Source organism: Haemaphysalis longicornis, unplaced genomic scaffold, assembly GCF_048455015.1.
Source record: "Haemaphysalis longicornis isolate Haplotype H1 unplaced genomic scaffold, Haemaphysalis longicornis Haplotype H1 scaffold_1, whole genome shotgun sequence".
NCBI lineage: Eukaryota > Metazoa > Arthropoda > Arachnida > Ixodida > Ixodidae > Haemaphysalis > Haemaphysalis longicornis.
In genome coordinates, this window is record NW_027526203.1 from 395,166,516 (window position 1) to 395,185,299 (window position 18,784).

Below are 18,784 nucleotides of genomic sequence, written 5' to 3' on the forward strand. Positions count from 1 at the left end.
GTCGTGCAATGGATATGGAAGTGTGGGGTGACGGAAGAGTCTGTAAACGAGTGCCGGAAGTGTTGATAGCGCTGTTTGAGGGTCTTCTTGCAGAAATATGCCTCGTACGTCTGCCATGGAAGGGAAAGGCCAAGGATCACCGGCGCCCGGCTATACTCGGGTACAAGTCAAGCTCATGCAGTGTATCACTCCGAAGAAGCGACGGACACTTCCCGTGACGTTTTGCGTATGCCCGTCTTCTGGCTTCTTGATCATTTCCCATGTTCCGTGGTAACGGCTTGGCATCTGCCAGGGAAATGCATCCCCACGGCGGTGACTGTTGAGGTAGTGGGGGAAGTACACTGACGTTGTGTGCAAGTTTCGCCAGTGTGTCCCTCCTCCCCGCTGATGTCGCCTGCAACCGTGCGACTTGCGTGTGCACTTGTACCTCGATGAGATGCGAAACAGTATTTATCACGCTGTAGCTGTTGAGAGCATCTGTGGGAGTGTATCTCGGAAGGCCGGTTGTAATTCTGCGAGCTTCGTTGTTGAGGCGCTCTAGGGTCAGTAGTTGCGTTTTCGTTAGGGAATGATATGGTGCACCGTACAGTATGCGCGAGTGGACGGGCGCTCGCTTGGCCGGGTCGTCCCGTTGAGCCTACCTTCCGGCTGCCCAGTTCCCGAAAGCTTTGGCCCGTTTGCAAGTAGTAGGTTCTAAAGTTACGGTTCTAAGCGCCTAAAGCCCGTTCTACCACGGCCACTCGAGTTCCCCCTTTTGTACCGTTCTACATGGTGCGAATTTACGTGCGAATTCGCTGCTGCGGCGCCGTTCATGCGGAAAAATGATCTATTGTCACAGCTACAAAAAATTACACCATCTTCCCGTAGGGGAACCCTGAGTAGTATGCGAAGCAGCCATGGGGTCGATTCAAGTGCCCGTTAGTTTTCAGTTCGTCGTTTCCGTTAGGTTGAGGTACGTAGCTACCGTTATATTTAGCGTTTGGTTTCCATGGTAACTACCAAACTTTTCACTTACCGGAACTACGAAATGGGAAATTGCGTTGACCCCATGGCTGTTTCGCATACTACTCAGGGTTCCCCTACGGGAAGATGGTGTAATTTTATCGGGGGGGTTGGGGGTGTTAGAGTGGGGAGGCATTAAAGAGAGAGAGAGAGAGAGAGAGAGAGAGAGGGGGGGAGGGAGAGAGAGAGAGAGAGAGAGAGAGAGAGAGAGAGAGAGAGAGAGAGAGAGAGAGAGAGAGAGAGAGAGAGAGAGAGAGAGAGAGAGAGAGAGAGAGAGAGAGAGAGAGAGAGAGAGAGAGACGTTGTACGGGGTATGAGTTTATCTTTATTTAGGCATTATCATAATCATGTTCAACGTAGGTGACGTCGAGCTGTAGTTGACGTTCCGCTTTGATTATGACCGCCTTATGGTCTGTGAAATGTAAAGTAAAGCTCTTGTAGTGGATGAGCCCTAAAGTTGCTGAAGATGAGGTCGATGCACGTATCCCGGATGGTTGTGGGCTGCTTTTAATCACGGCCCGCCGAGACTCGCCGACGCACGCCGCCGCCGATGACGATGAAACGTCGAAGGCGCGTGAAGTGTGCTCGTCTCGTGCCGGCTCAGGAAGACACCGGCAACACTGTCGCTCCAGGAGCCCTTAAAGGGGAAGCGTGCTCGTCTCGTGCCGGCCCAGGAAGACACCGGCAACACTGTCGCTCCAGGAGCCATTAAGGGTTAAGACACCACCGGGCGTTCAGCAAGCCGAGCATGCGCAGTGGGGGTGTGGACGCCGCACGGCGGAGGGAGGGACATAGCCCCGACCATGAGATGCTTCGCATCTAAAAATAGGTCATTTTGCCACACGAGCGGCGCCGCAGCGGCGAATTCGCACTCAATTCCCACCATGCAGAAACATGCTTTCTGCGTAAATGTACACCTTGTTGCAACTTGCCAGACACACTTCTGTTGCTCTGATCAAAATGTAATTAATCTCCTCGCTTTTTTCACCACGAGTTTACATTTTGACGTATTATTGTGCGACTAGTTTTGGTGCAATTATCCGCAGTACGCGACGATTAACAAACTGCTCCTACGCAATATATTGTCATAGAAGACAGCGGCGTTAACATTTGTTTCTAACCGCCACATATGTGCAAAAATGGAAAAAGGATTCTTGCATGACAAAGCGACATGAAATAAAACACCCATCCACAAGTTGTTCGCTCGTGCTTTTCACGTTTATTTTATCCACTGCATGCAATTCTTTGCTAGTTTTAGACTAATGTAGTTATTTACCTCTATCTTTTTGCTTCCATATTTGTTAGCATGTATGTTTATATTTGTTCTAAATTTCCAAATTTATTTAAAGGTTATTTCTGCTTATGTAGACCAAACAGAAAATTGCAAGCAGTGATAGCAATTTTGACACAATTCTCGAAGCGTACGAATAAAATGTTTTATGTGTAAATATTTTATTTTCCTTGTTCTTGGCAGTACGCAGGGTTCAAGAATTTGTCCACAAATTTTGACATACATTGGTATTAATTCATTTAGTACACCCGCCGCGGTGGCTCAGTGGCTAAGGCGTAGCGCTGCTGAGCACGAGGTCGCGGGTTCGATTCCCGGCCGCGGCGGCCGCTTTTCTGATGGAGGCGAAAAGCAAAAACGCCCGTGTGTTCGAGATTTCGGCGCACGTTAAAGATCCCCAGGTGGTCGAAATTAATCCGGAGCCCTCCACTACGGCGCGCCTCATCGCCTGCGCTGCGTCGGCGCGTTAAACCCTACAATCAATGAATCAATAATTCATTTAGTAGTGATTATGATATATATTAATATTAATTATGGATTAGTTATTATTACCAACATATCATTACATTATCATAAATGCATAACTACAGTTATGCATTTATTATACACATTTTTAATTCCTTGGAAAATCATGTATCGAGAAGATCGAGGTGCAATCTTAGCCCCCCCCAGCGAGAAAAATTTCTGGCTACGCCCCTAAGCCTAATCCATGCGGTTACCGCCAAAAATTAGGAAGCGACACGGACACGATATAACAACATCAGACCTCCCCAGAGATCGACAATCACCATCATATGTGGGTAGACAAGCAAACGTTGAGCCCGTATCCTTCGCATAGAAGTGCTCCACAAAGGTGATAAAAACCTGCCTTACAAAGCTTCATTAATGCAAATTCGCGTACCTTAGATAAACGATATACGCCAGCGACATTACTGAAAGGGAGCCCCAGCCAACAAAAACGTACCCTACAATTGGATTAGACACAACAAAGGAGCACATATCCCGAATTTGTTTCGACAGCCCTTCCGACAAATCCCAATATGCAGCCGTTGTCGACAGCCGCTCATCCATGGCTTTAGATCGGCGTCGGACATCACCTCACTAATCAGCCATATATTGCACTCAGTTTCGCCGGCAAAATGACAGCCGCAGTGACTTGTCATGAAATAACACACTAAAAAAAAAACGAAGTACAGGATATACTATAATGTAATTTAAATTGTCACGGCATCAAAGAGAACAAGAACGCAAAATTACTGGCGTTGTTGTATGTCCACAAAATTAAATCGGCCAAGTTAACTGCGTCTTTCGAAACTTGCTGTTTTTCAGCTATCTCAGTCGGGCGAAGTTTCGGTTAAACGAACTTTTTTTTTAGTCTGCTGAAGTTCGTTCGATTGAAGTGGCACTGCGCAAGGAATGCCCAAGAGTTCAACGTTCCCCGCGGCACTATCTTCCGCGATCCTTTCTTCCTCCTGAAATCTTACATCCGGGGACACGTGACCGCTCCTCCTGTCGAGGCAGCGGCTGAAGAAGCCCAGCAACGACTCGGACCCGACTTGTTTGAATAGCCTTTTTCCTCTCCTTCCCGACAGAAATGCTTATCCGGCAAGTGCGCACAGAGAGACGGAAACAGGGCTTCGATCCCGTCCGTTTCATTACCCGCCGCGGTGGCTCAGTGGCTAAGGCGTTGCTCTGCTGAGCACGAAGTCGCGGGTTCGATTTCCTGCCGCGGCGGCCGCTTTTCTGATGGAGGCGAAAAGCAAAAACGCCCGTGTGCACGAGATTTCGGCGCACGTTAAAGATCCCTAGGTGGTCAAAATTAATCCGTAGCCTTCCACTACGGCGCGCCTCATCGCCAGCGTTGCGTCGGCGCGTTAAACCCTACAATAAATCAATCAACCGTCCGTTTCATTGCCTTCACCAGTGGACGCGTTCACCGCTGGAAAGCCTGCAGCAAAAGCACACATGACCGCCTCGACTCGGGGGCACGCCAAAGACATTCGCACCAGTACACTTTCTATCGCCACCTCCCCACGCGCAACAGCGCAGTCGTTCTGTCCTCTCAAGTGTATGCCGAGCACGCCGAACACCGACACGGCGACGCTTACGCAGGTTGCGATGGAGGCCTTTTTCCCTAACCTACCAGCTGCTTCCGTTACGGTTCGTCCTCCTCAGCTGGTGAAGCCGTCCTCAATGCACTCCAAACGACAGCCGTCAGGGCATACAAAAAGCATCTGGACGGCACAGAACTTGGGTAGCTGGCAGTCTGAATACTCAAAAGCGACGCTCGTCATGCGGCTGCTCTCACTTGGTGAAGTTTATTTTCGAGCTACCTTCATATATTTCTAGGATGATAATCAGCCTTTTTATAATGACTACACATGAAAAGACTAACACAAAGCTATGCACAAAAAGAAAAGGTACAGCACAAGCCTGAGAAGACGAATCCGCTCCTGCGCTGTGCTTTAACAGTTTGGTGGCAACGCAACCCCCTCTAATAACCTCGTGCCTATCGTTCCAGCCCCAAATATACTTAGCGCGCCAGAATACCAATCCGTTACCAAATTATTAGAAAGTGGCGACCATGAGGTCGCTGCCTGACTAAAAATTAAATAACAGAAATATTCGACTCCATTTGAAATCTCGAATATTCGCCCCAATGCGTCACGTGTGCATTCATAAATGAGTGAACATAAGGACTCACGCAATAAATGTGAAATTAAAGTTGCCGTCGGTCTATGCTTGATGTACATCACAGGAACTTTTGCGTATTTTTTTTTTACTTGTAAGGTTTCCCATCAGCAACACCGTGCAGATTCTCGGACCGGCTGATGCAAAACCTAAGCGAAAGTTTACTGTTGGGTGAAACTATTCGGTGGCTACACTAGTTAACCGCTACGTACTTATACTTTTGAGGCGGTAAAAGAAAAACACGAAAAGAAAGAAAGGAAAGGATTCGCTTAAAGCTTCATGTCCTCGACGTCGTACAACAAATTCCGCGGCCGCTCACCAGGCGCCCAAAAACAAAAGGCTCCGTCGAGCTGGACCAGCACAATGAGTCTTACATGCATACCGGAGCTCGAAGGTGCTATTCCTGGCTTTTCCCCCAGACAACACGCGGCCGAAGCCAGGCGACGCTTCCTCGATTGATACCCAGCGCCTGCCAAACCTTCCCCTCTATTCTCGCCCCTATCTTGGTCAGGGGTGAGCACGCTGACATTTTTTTGTTGAAGTTAATCCCGAAAGCATTATATGACTATCGTCGAAGCAGTCGCAATAACGCTTCCGCTGTAACACAGCAGCGCTTGCTGCGGAATACGTCAATGACCATAGCACCAAAGCTAGGTAATTCACATGTTCGATGCAGCATCGAAATAGGCTGCTGAAAATAACCGTGGCAATCGCCAAGTGACCCTGGTAAAAAAACACTGAATACAATCATTCTCACTTTTCTTTTATTTGCCAAGCGCTGTGATACATGGCTGGCTCACACAAAAAAATGCCTGTACGCGCGCATCACAACAATGCAGTATGAATAAAGGCAGCGCGGATCCCTGCTGCCTTTTCATCCTACCTCAATGCTGCTCTTTCTCGCACTAAGCCCCCAAACCAGGAGCGGGATTGAGACGTTTGCGGGGCAGCTAGAAGGGTGAATGACGTTTCCATTAAGAGTCAATGGACCTTTTTCTAACAGCGCTCTGCGCATGTGCTACTCTCGCTCCCAACGACAGATCCGCCATTATTTGTGGGCAAAATGTAAACAAAACGACGCCATATTGAATTAGCCAGTTGCGAGCGCGGTTCTAGCGAAGTGCTTCTCGTTTCCTGAGCTCTGAAAGCGGCCGACAGGTGGGCGCTACGGCTGCCATCGAAAAATTTCTCTGCCTCTAAAACCACGCGTGGGGCCAGGGTGGCTTCCTCAACTGCGCAGGGCCGGCGGAAGAAAAGGAGGCGTGTTCTTCTATAATCCCCCAAGTGTGGATCGGGCGGCCACTGCTAGAGGGCTATGCTACTGGAAAGAGGTCCATTACGGCAGGAGACGCGAAAACAGTGGGCCCCTTTCTCACTTCGCACGGCCGGTAACCAAGCGGTGTAGCGAGTATGGCAACATGCGCCTACGCCTACAAGCCACGACGCCACAACGACGACTGGTCTGCCTGAGTTAACGCTCTGTTTCCTCGGCCAATCCCCTTGAGCGGGCATGCGGGATTTAGCTGCAAGGACTGCTGCTGCTGCTGCTCCTCGCCCTCATCTTCCTACTGCTACTGCTGCTGCTGCAGCTACTACTATTACTTGCACTACAACTACAACCAGGCTTCTGCCAGAACGTCATTTCTCCAAAAACCTTAAAGAAACTCTTGCGAGGAATCCCCCGATGTTGCATATGCATCTCGGCCACGGCTGTCGCATTTAGCAGGGTCCCCCTAGGCTTTCTGAAGTATCTCATTTACTGTCGTGACAATTTACTTGAGATCTCGTTTTCATTTTGCTTTTGTTCAGCTTTATCTCGCCTCCCTTCGATGCGGTTTTTAATAGGTACAGCCACTTCATTCGTCTATAGTAGAGAGCGGCGAATAGTCGGTACTGTCGAATATTCGATCGAATTGCTCTCTATTCGTTATTCGCTTCGATCCGAAAGCAGGTATTCGATATTTTCGAATTATTCGGCGCTCCCGAATTGGCAGTCAAAAGCCAAGCTTTTCGGTCAATCCTTCCGGGATGTCATCCCAGGCTTGTCGCAAGACCCTGCCAACGTGGATATTTCCATCATCAGTGCAAAGTTGTTGCCTTGCCTATAGAGGTTCGACGAGCTCTCGGCCGCCATCACACTCTCCGTTCAAAGGCGGCACTGAAACGACGCCACCGACAACATAGCGGCACCAAGCCGGTGCACTTGTACAGCCAATTTGATACGGAATTAGCGGCACACGGTTAAAAATGGCGGCCTGTAACTTGACTTTGGTTGGCTACGACCGCGGATACTAGCGGCTACAATACTCTTTTTTAGCGGAGCTTCTAGGTGGCGCTCAAAACTGTGGAACTAACTGCCTGTCACCTTTCTATTTTGGCGACTACTTATTCCGCTTGAATATAAATCTTCTGATCTAAGTGGGCTCATTACTTTTGTATTTACACTGTTTTCAGTATCTTCTTATAATTTAGTAAATTAGAATCTAATAAATACAGCAGCTCACAGCGTGACCTGTGACAGACAAGTGACACACTACTTTGGCGCTCCTGTGCTCCCACGGTCTGAAAACCCTCCGAAGTGGTGGAGGAACCATGGCAGCCGGGCTTACCCAGCGCTGGCGAAGGTGGCACGACAGTATACCTTTCAATTCCTGCAACGCAGGGGAGACATGACAGGACGTTCTAGACAGCATGCATGATATGTTGTCAGCAGCCGGCGGGAGCTACTTCTCCCGGAGACCGGAGCAAGCGGAGCAACTAGTATTTCTTCGCGAAAACTTGCAAACACAGTAAAGGAAAGCTGCGCATGTAATTTCTGAATAAATACTCAACTGGTAATAGTTCCATAAAGTGCTGTGCCTACGTGAGTTCCAATTCTTAGTCGGGTCACAATTTGCTAATTTTTCTTCGTAATTTGTGATGTGTACAATTCGAACTCTTTGATTCGACATTATTCGATCAAATCACTATTCGCTCCGAATTCGCTTCGACCCTCAAGTTCACTATTCGCCCATCCCTAGTCTATAGGCTTCACTGCAATACACGAAGTCGGTATGGGAAGGCCAGCTTTCCAAAGGCCAAGTTACTGTCTAAGCGAACTTGACTGTTAAAACACCAATCCCCTTTACATACGGCTTCAACACTATACGCATGTGCAGTGCTGAAAAAACATTCTTGCAGCAGAAATGTCAGCGGTCTTGCATAACAAAAAATATTTAATGGTTCAAGCGGAACGCGTTACGTTCCTAAGGGAAGCGAAAGGTCAGCCCTAGAGTGCTTACGCAATAAAAGGGCGAGTCGCTCGTCGCAAGGAACCGATTTAGAATTCGAGCCCCGATTCAGTCATAACTTAAGCCCCAGGTGAGTTTCTCGCCTTCCGAACACCCACATCTCGTCAAGCAGTTATGTCGAAAATACTATTTCAGATTCAAAGTCTGCGTTCGACGCGCCAGCACAAGACATGGGATGGGGTGCCTAATGGGGTGCCATGGTCTTGCACCCATGGCACGCATGGTATGGCACCCCATACCAAGTTATGGGTGCCGAGACATGGTATGGGGTGCCACGAGGGGGGCCGTATAGCGAAGTGCTTAAAACGTGAAACACCCAGGGATGTTCGAACATGAGCAGACATTTTACGCGCACGGGTGTAAACACGACAGCCGCAGCCCGGTACTCAAACGTCGTCTACAAAGCGCTACTTGAGCTCGCGACACTGCCAACCGCAGGCACTGCAACGTGACTCATAAAACTATCCGTCCCTACGAGGTGTCGGTACAGTGTCGTTCGGGAACGGCGGCCCCCGTCGGAGAAAGTCGGCGTGCCGCCGCCCACAAGCGCACGCGCAGCGCGCCCATTAAAGGGACGGCCTCCGCGGCAGGGCGCATGCGGCACGGCTCGCTAACCTTCGGCGTCCATTGGCCACGCCAAAAGGGAAGAGCTGCAGGTTGCCAAGCACGACACGCACCGCTCGGTTTATCGCCCCTGCACACCCGGCAGCAGCGCGGCCGAAGGACGGCGCCAGAATCGGAATCCCACCAACAGAAAGAAGAAAGAGAGCGCTCGTCCGCAGCCTTCGAACGAAAGAAAGAAAGGAAAAAAAGGACGTCCGGCATGAGCCAAGCTCAGCGCTACATGATCAAGGAGATGATTAATGGAGTAAGACAAGCCACGGGCGGTAATTAAACGATCGGACGATTAAGATGCAGTTAATTTGCTCAGCGCGCAGTACTGAGTTCTTCGCGAGCGTGGCTTCCCAGCACGCGAAGAAAGCGGTTACGTCGACGGTTCTCACACAGCAACTCGTTCCTGTTTACGCGGCGATGAGCGTGGGTGGCGCCGCAACACCGGACATCGTATACCGAATGGCCCCCATGCACGCACGCACGTACGCGCGCGCGAGAGAGAAAGTGCGGACCATATATACCCGACTTTCGGCCTCAACGACACGCTCCACGCGTGCACGCGGCAAATCCTGCGTGCCGCTCACGCGACTGGGCAGTAGAAGTGCCCGCACACCACAAGAAAACGATTGATCCTTCATAAGAGCGCACGCGGTGTGCAACAAACTGGGCGAAATGTTGATGCGCCGCATCTCCCATAATCAAAATTACACTGCTGGTTTATCGCGTTCATGTAGCCAAGGCGTTTTTCTTTTTTGTGCTCCCTAGTTTGGAAGTTTGATGGACATGTGCGTTGTGCAAAAACAAACAACCCCGAAACACGCACTTGCCCAAAAACAGCACGGCGTTAGTGCACTTGCTGGAAGTTGGAAATAAGGCAAATAACTGGCGACAGCACGACCTCCGACGGCTGACCACATTGGAGGGTTTTAGGATAATGCATAGAAAGTTAGCGTGCCCCGAGCGAAATAGAGGTACCTCTCCAGTGTAACACACCCTCATAATTTGGTTCCGACGCTGCGGTTTGCGCACCAATCCCCCCCAGCGCCATTACGTCAAAAATAGAAAACTGAAAAAGAACAGTTTTGTAAATAGCACTTTTTCCACTTGTGTGAAACAATAAGGCGCGGGAATTAAGCAGCTTTTTTTTTTACCAAAATAATTTATTTTCGGCACTTTTAATGCCCACTTTCGGAGTCAAATCGAAGAGAGCAAGTACGTAATCCTAATGTGCTTCAACCTCATAATGCAGAAGACGCCTTTAGATTCAATAGCAGCACTGACGGGAATCCCAATGTATCACTAACCGCTTTCGGTTTGACAAACACAGCAAGCATCGCACAGCAAATAACCGAGACCTTACAAGTGTCAGATCATAGGGGCAGCCGTGAACTCCGGCGCTTCGGTGAAAAGCTTTGGACTGAACGCTCCGGTGTGGGCTGCGGTATATATAGTACCATAGCGGTAACGCAAAGCAGCTTTGGGTAGCCAAGCTATTTCTGAAAAATAGCGTTTAGGTCAGACGCACACGCACTACCCCAAACACGTTTTGCGTTACCACGCGTTACGCTACGCTATTTCTTCGGGTACTTCAAAACATTGCGTTCCCTATTCTCATTCTCCCTATCAGCGAATCCACGAAGTACGATAGCGTAAGTCTACAGTAGGGGCAACCAATTTTTTCAAGTGTCGTTCACTGAGAGCAAAAATTGAACCACGTAAATCAGTGCTTAAAGAGAAGTCTCCTGTTGGGCAGCGAAACATTTCAGTGTTTGCCCCAGTTCCAAGTTTTCCAGGGAAGGCATGGGTCAAGCTACAACCCCCCCCCCCCCTTTTTTCTTTTTTTTTTGCTCACACCAGGAATCACACTTGAGCAAGCGCCGCACACTTTGCATGACGTTCAAACTCTTGATGCCGTTACTGCCTGCGCTGTGCCGCCTCACAATGTCAGGACTGTGTGACTGTGCGCAGTCTTTGAACTGCTAGGGCCGCAGCGGTTGAAAACCACAAACAACATATTACATGCATAACGAGTCCGTGTCGCCACAAACATTACATCATACATAACGCACCATTGTTTGAAAATGGGGGCAGCGTAGCAACAAAGCAAAAGCGGGACAGAGATAGAGAACAATGCTCCCACGAAGGCGGCGATCTCGCAACAATCATTTGTTTTAAAATCAGCGCGTGCGCGCATAAAGCATCCCCTGTGCGCATTCGTTTACGAGAGACGACCGCCAACATAAACAGCAGATAATTTTTACCCTCGCAGTCTGGGGCCTCCCAAGTTCCTCCCTTCAATAGGGAGTCGCCCAACTGTATGTAGAGCGGCTTCAACTTTGCAAACAGCCTATTGGACTACAGCAGAAGTGTGCGCTCCGTGTCGAAATTATTTCATACTTCTGTTCTGCGCGCGACTCTGTATAGGCAGGAATTGAACTACGTTTATAAAGTGCCCCTGCACGATGTTCTTCTCATAAGACCTCCACCCCCGCGCCACAAAGCAGCTTTACGACAGTGCCGCGGCGTCCGTGCTGAGAATACTGAGAGAGCAACAGCGAGTGCGCTCCGACATGGCCAGTGAGTCACGCAGTTACCTTTAAAACTAAACGGAGGTCGACCGGTTGTGGACTGAACGCTGTTCTACAGCCGGAAACACCCAACAAAACGAAATTGGCGCTTTATCCATCGAACGCGCACTCGGGGCTATGTGGTACACAGGCTACGGCCCAATTTAGACCACCAGGGGTTCTCAACGCGCGGTACACACGAAAAGCTCGACAAATAGTCGAACCCACGAACTCGTGTGAACCAGCATATCGTTTTAGCCCCGGATCGACAGCGGTGGGTGTATCGTACGGACTGCTTTCGCCGATCCATTCATCTCCACTGCGGCATCAGGCCGAGCCTCGGCGAACGTTCGTCGCGCACAAACAAGCGCCGTTAGCCAGACAGGGCCCGCCGGAAGCTCGGCGCCGCGTACGAGGATGGAAAAGGAAAGCGGCCCAGCCCCGAGGCGCGAAACGCTATTCAGCCGTCAGTGATTGGCAGCAGCGAGGGCGTCGCTGCGGGCACGGTGCCACGCGACGCCGGAGAGCCCCCCCTTGGGGCCAGCCACCTGAGAGCGGCCCGCACTTCCGGGTCCGTCCGGCTGCCGGCGACAGCGGGGACTGGAGGTCGTCGAACCCGGCGCCGGCCACTCAGCACTGCGCCCCCCTCTGCTGCGCCTGCCTTTATAGTACACGCTCAGCGGGCTGCTGTTTCGCGCCGTCACCGCAGTGATCTCCTCCTCCCCCCCCGCCGCGGGACCTGTTGAGGGCGCACCGCAGGCCCACTGCCGCCACCCACGGCAGCGATGGACCCCTGACACGCTATCGGGCCGCACACACCGCGCGCTACGTACGATAGAACCAGAACACGATCGCCATCCCGAGATACGCGGCACCCGGTCATTACGCCAGGCTTTCGAGTTCCTCTCGGTTGCGGACGGATCACGTGGCGTCTTAAATGAAATACTCGCCACCACAGATTGCGTTCTACGACGCTCGTCTGCCTGCTGAAACCGGAGCAGTTGGTTGAAGTAAGGTACCACAGGCTTTTGGTGAACCCTTTCGACCACGAACTGCACGCACGAAGGCGCACTACGACGTGGATGTAACATGGCAACCATTAGTAATAGACGAGCCTACTTTAAGCCGTAAGGTGTGCGCGCATTACTTCGTGGTGTTCGTGCACTGGGCAAACCGTAAAGAGGCGCTCAGGTCCTCGCACGCAATTAGTTGATGCCTAGCGATTCCGTGTGTAACAGAAAAAAAGGGGGTGGGGGGCACGGCGAGTAACAAGACATATCGCGACAGCAGTGCGAGAAAAATGCCTAAACATATCTGGACGGACTTAGGTCGGCGATTAAGAGCCACTAAACGGGCGAACTATTGCGAGAAGGCTTCAGTCAGAACAGCGGCCAACCAAGGTAGAATAAACGTGCAGGCTCCACTTCTGAAGATTACCTTCAGCCCGCTCTATTTGATATCCCCAGGCCAGCTTAGTCTTCCAGTCCGAATAAGCGACCGAACAACGAAAGCAAGCAGCTGCACGAAGGACATGGCAGCACCAGAAGCCCCGCATTACGTCTGCTCTCGATACACGCCTGCGAAAGGCTCAACGCTCGAAAGCATATTTGCCGCCAAAACATCGGCAAAGCAGAGAAAGGTTTAGTGTTCGTGCATCAGTTACGCCTTCGTTTCCTCGCAAAGCTAAATACGGGGAAACAAAGTAGTATGGGAAAAGAAGAAATATGGGTAGAAGGGGGGGGGGGGTTATATTGTATTACTTTTGTTGTACCGGTCTTTGTTTAGGCTAAGACGACAGAAGAGAGCTTCTACTCGAGCCCAGCGATACCAGGCGAGCTGGTCGGCCTTCACAGGCGCGCATAACCAAGGGGCGGTGCACTCGAGCCAGCGCGCGGCCCCCGGACAGAAAGGCGACCTTCGGCAGAGCGCGAGTCCGGCGGCGATTCCGCAGCTCGTTTGGCCCAGAAGCGGAGCGGCGTAACGCGCGGCCGCAACAAAACGAGCCGAGAGGGCCCAGTTGCGGTCGGCCGCCCATCAACAGCCTGGCGCCGGATTAGGAAAGCGCCACGAGGCGGAGGAATTCAGCCACTGGCCGCTCCGGCGATCAAAGAGCGGCTCAAAATGCTCCCTCCGAGGAATGGTTATGGAACCACACACGCGCTGCACATTGTTCGGCCGAAGGGCTCACGCGCACTCTTAAGCGGGCCGCATTCTCCCGGCCTTTGCCCGGCCCTGCACAATGGAACGAGGCCCTCCACGCTCTCGTGCTCCGCTCGCGGAGACGTGAGCGCCGAATCTCGCCCAAAAACTCCAGCGCGGCAGAAAATAGCCGGCGCACGGTAACCGATGGGCCGAAGAAGAAAAACCGCATTCAATTGGGAAAGAGAAAGGGGGTAGAGCGCGAGGGAGCCAAAACGAGGCCACCAAGGGGGGACTCGGCCCCGAAACAAACGCGCCACTCAGCGTGGGGCCCGAGTCACCGCCCCGTTCCCCGAGAATTGCTCTTCCGACTGACGACCTTGGTTTGAACAAGCAGCGGCTCCTCTCAACCCTCATACTTTTCTCAGAAAGGAAAAACGAAAACGGGCGTTTAGATGCAACAACCTGACCGTACAACCGAACTTATGTTCTATAACTCAAGCAGACAGCTCAAAAGGAACGTCTTGATGAACTATCAAAACAAGCGTGACGCTCAAGTCTTGACGTTGCTCAACACGTTCCTGACAGTGCATGAATAGGAAGGAGGAGGAATGAAACGAAGCCCGAAAGCTCACCATGATGCAATTCGTCTTGCCAATGGCCCACAAGTTGACCTTGTTGTCGTCGCCACCGGTGACCATGACGCGGCCGGACTTGTGGCCGATGGCGAGGCACTTGACTGTCGATCCATGAGCGACGAACTCTTCTGCGATGCAAAAGAAAAACGGAAAAGGAGAGATTAGGGGGCTCTTCACGAGCACCTGTCACGCGCCCCCTGAAAGTACACAAGTCTGGCACGCTGCATCAACAGTAGCAAACTGCTTTCAACCGCCATACTGCTGACTGAACGGCTGGAGCTTCTAGTTAGTACACGCCGAAACAGCTAATGTGAGATATACGAGGGCAACGGTAGAAGTTCGCTTACTGAGAAAAAAAAATACAAGCAAAATACAAACATATCAAACTACACAGACCAGACGGCCACTACCACAAGGCAACGTACATGTGCAATGTTTTGCCTGAAATGAGATCCAAGACCCAGACTTGGCTAAAGGGACACTGAAATCAAAATACAAGTTGCTCTAGATCAATAGATTAGTTTACCGAGAACACGAATATATCAGTCTTACGCGTAGCTTTCTTTAAAATAAGGTAGAAAATAGCGAAAACGTGAAGACAGGTGCCGCCGCCACTGGCTATACCGCGCAACTTACACCGGAAGTGCTTAAACCGTCTGGTGTGCGAAACGACTATCCTGGCGCTACTCGTTCATACTTGCGGCGGCGGTACCGCTTTCCGAGGAAGCGGGCGAGCTACGCACGAGCTGTTGGTTTGACGCCAACACGCGCGGGGCCTCAAGGGACACTGCTTTTCTTCAACGAAGCGTCAATACTGATCATGCATACCATGAAGGAACATTTTGCTTAGTGGTCCGGAGCTGCAAAGGACGTGGGAGTTTGAGAAAGCACGACTGATTAGACTGAAACTGATCAAACCGCTCGGTACGTGGAAGCGTTGTATTCGGTTGCTTCTATCGCTCTACATCACCGCTGTCTCGCTTGCTTCCGGCTTATCATGACGCTGTTTGCGTTACGTTTGACCAGCGTTTAACTAGCAATTTATCAGCAATTAAGGCATTTTTGGCACTGAATCAACGATAAGACGGCTATGGGAAGGTCAGACTTTCGTTTGAAACCAACTTGCTGGTTGCCTTCAGTGTACATTTAACGAAAACGGAGAACAAGAAGCACATTTCCAACAAAACAACTCTACGGTCTCAGCAAAGTAGGATCGCCTTAAAAAAAATAAAAAATAAAAGCGACGCCAAGAAACCAAGTACAAAAGCAACAGAAGAAGAGCTTCTGGATGGATGGATGGAATAAACTTTATTTAAGACGAGCTTTGGGTGCTGATGTTAGGGGCACCTGCCCTGTGGGGGGTCTTCTTTAGTCCGGAAAACCCAGGTCCTCGCTGGCTGCTCTTGCTCTTCGTACCAGGTCTCGCTGGTCGGAGAGGTCTGAGCTGGTCAGCCGGGCCGCCCACTGCTCGTAGGTGGGGTTGGAGTTTGGGGAGAGGCTAGGGGTTTGTGAGCACTCCCATACCATATGATATAGTGTGCTGGGCTGGGTGCAGAATTTGCAGGTTCCGGGATAGAGGGTGGGGTGGATTGCGTGTAGAATGGTGCCATGCGGGTATGAGTTTGTTTGTAATTGGCGCAGAGTGGTGGCTTCAGTGCGGGTCAGTTCGGGATGAGGTGCGGGGAAGCTTCTGCGCTCGTGGCGGTAGTGAGCCAAGATGTCTGTGTAGTTTAACAGCGGCCCAGGTTTTGGAGCGTCGCCCTCTTGAGAAATGGCCCGGAGTGTGTTCAAAAAAAAAAAAAAAAGCAGGCGGAGTTCACAAGATACGTTACGCATATAAAAATAAAACTGTACACTCTGCATAGTGACCGTTTCACTGCTTTGACCGCTTGACGCGGTGAAATCTAAATATGCTCAGACATTCATCAAGAATCAGACCACCCTCGGAGGCAAGCAAGTTAAATGAGGTCTCCGGGACGCATATCACTGATTTCAAACTGCAGCAGAATATGGAGCCCAGCCCTTGCCACTTGCAAGGGATCAAAACATCACTCAGCTACCACTGCCAGAGCTTACCAAATGGCCGATTGGCGGCGCCTCTGACCTCGTTTGAACTCCTCTTTTTTCGAGGCTGCAAATACAATCGCCCTCTTTCTATCCTTTGGTATACAGGTACAAGCTTGACGTTTTCTTTGTAACATACTCCGAGCATGCTTGTAACAGGCTGCTGCGACATTAGCGGGCTACCTGAACATAATAACTACATGAGCCCAAGCCCACGTGGCTCATTTGGCTCCCCGTGAGTTGAAGCGGTGAGACGGTTAAAAAACCTAATCGTGAAAAAGCACAAAATAACAAATCGTAAGGTTTGTCGATCAATCTCCATGGCTGGAATAACCTACATAAAACAGACAGCCATCGCAGACTATTACATGTAGCGTAAAACAGCCGATAGGCCCACGGACGGAAAAGGAGACGGCGCGAGGCGGCCGTAGCTGACACGCTGATTGGGTCATGCGCCACAGACGTAGTCAGGCGCCGGCGAACGTCGCGACGGGCGCACCGGGTCAACCTCCGGCTGAAGGCCCGCCAAGCGTGAAACAATGGAGTTCGCGCGCCACGCCGGTAGTTCTTGACGCACAGCTTCATCTGCAAGCGACAATGCACGCGACGGGATAGGAGCTCTACAAACCGACAGAGCGTTTCCGACGCAGCTATCGAATCACCAACGGTTAAGCGGGTGTACACCAACACGCCAGTGCTCATCCCATTTGCAGTGCCGTATGCGCTCGCCAGGAAATCTGAAGCGTTTGCCTTGTCCACGACGTTACACGGCGGCACGGCTACAGCTTGCACGGGTCGAGTTCTCTGTGGTCGCAAAGAGCATTGCCCCGACCAACTTCACCTGCGCGCATACGTGGGAGAGGACGCAGGCTAAAGGTCGACGCAGCAGTGCTTCCGATCACACAACGTGTGATCGGAAGCACTGCTGATCTGCTTCCGATCTACTTCCACTACTACTGCTTCCGATCTACTGCTTCTGATCTACTTCCGATCTGCTGATCGGAAGCACGTGTGATCTGTTCATGCGTTCTTTGAATTATTGCTCTGTACTGCCCTCCCTGCATGGGCCAGCATCTTGGCCTGCAGTATGAATAAATGAAATGAACGACGTCTTGCAGAATGAAGCCAACAGAATTCCGCCATTTTGGTCTTTTAGAGAGGAAGCCAGCACGGGGACCGATAGAGTTGCGTCAATGGCTATATCAAAGAACCACGCTGCGGCAACGCCACGAGCGATAACATTCAAGCAACGCCAGAACTGCTTGCCCACTGGTGGAAATGGCGCAACCTGCACGGCCCTCGCCGTACGTCCGCAACTGAACTGCAGCTGTCGGTCACGCGACCCCGGAAGGAGGGACTGATGCAAACTTTTTAACGACAGCCGGAAGAACGCAACCGGAAGTTATGGGATTCACGGGAATGACGTCGCCGCAAATAATGCCCTTTCAAGGAACGTAACTGAAAGCCGCGTCCTCCCACCTGTCAATCCCCCGTGACGTCAGTGCTGTGCGGTGAAGCCAGCAGTGTGTTCGTGCGGAACTGGTGGTTCTTGTGGCAAAAATGAGCCCAAAATGCCACACTAAGGGCACCAGAATCCGAAAAAGGACAATGCTCATCTAGCCGGTACGCTTATGACCAGGACGTCTACTCGCATTGCATGCGTGGCAAAAGACAAATGCTAAAAAAGAACGGGCCTCAATTTTATCCAGCGCAATTACACCGACTTCCCTTGCGGTCCATAGGCCCATTAAATACGTACTTCCAATCGTCTTCCTCGTGCGATGACAACCCTCAGCAGACTGCTTTAGGCAATCCACCACGCGCCATTAATACTGTTTATGTCAGCTGAGGGGAAATAAATCTTGTATTAAATCTACATGTTAATAATCAGCAGGCCCCGATAATGTTCCCAATATGTTTTTAGAAGTCGTTAATTTAGAAAGACGACGAATCACAGCTACAAATATTAAGGACGACGACTGAGGAACGACACACACACGGGCGCGTAAGTAGTTCGCTGTGATTCTTAAGTCACTGCCCATGTATTACTAACTAGCCAGCACCGTGACGTGGCTAAGTCGCAGGGGGTAAGGTCATTCATTCTGGCTCTTTATTCTTTATCCTGGGTAAAGTAATCCAAGTCGGGTAGCATAAGAAACTCATTAGAACGTACATCGTCCAAATACATTAACTCAGTATTCGTGCTCAATTCGAACATGTATGATACCAAAACCCGTCAGTAAATTTCTCGACTCGCATCATTTGCCTACTGCTGTTCAGCGCGGCCTTGGACGAGGGTACATCATCTAACATAATAAAACCACGTGACATTTCTTCTAGCCTTATGTAGGGAATCGTGTACATATGCCACATTCCTTGATTTTTCTAACGCCTTTGATACCGTAATTCAATCCAAACTATTATGAAAACTGAGCGCCACGTTACAAGATCCGCATTCATTTCCCGAGTATCTCGTTCTCTTTCAGTCCT

The 18,784-nt window shown here is 50.8% G+C and overlaps 1 protein-coding gene across 4 annotated transcripts in view; it reads right to left on the reverse strand.

Annotated features, from left to right (window-relative positions):
- Nucleotides 1-18,784, reverse strand: part of Kat80 (katanin p80) — a 259,184-nt gene that overhangs the window by 168,894 nt on the left and 71,506 nt on the right. For all 4 annotated transcript variants that reach the window (XM_077686673.1, XM_077686671.1, XM_077686672.1 and 1 more), the window contains exon 2: nt 14,228-14,358. In XM_077686673.1, the coding sequence (XP_077542799.1) occupies nt 14,228-14,358 (131 nt within the window). The remainder of the gene's footprint in view (nt 1-14,227; nt 14,359-18,784) is intronic.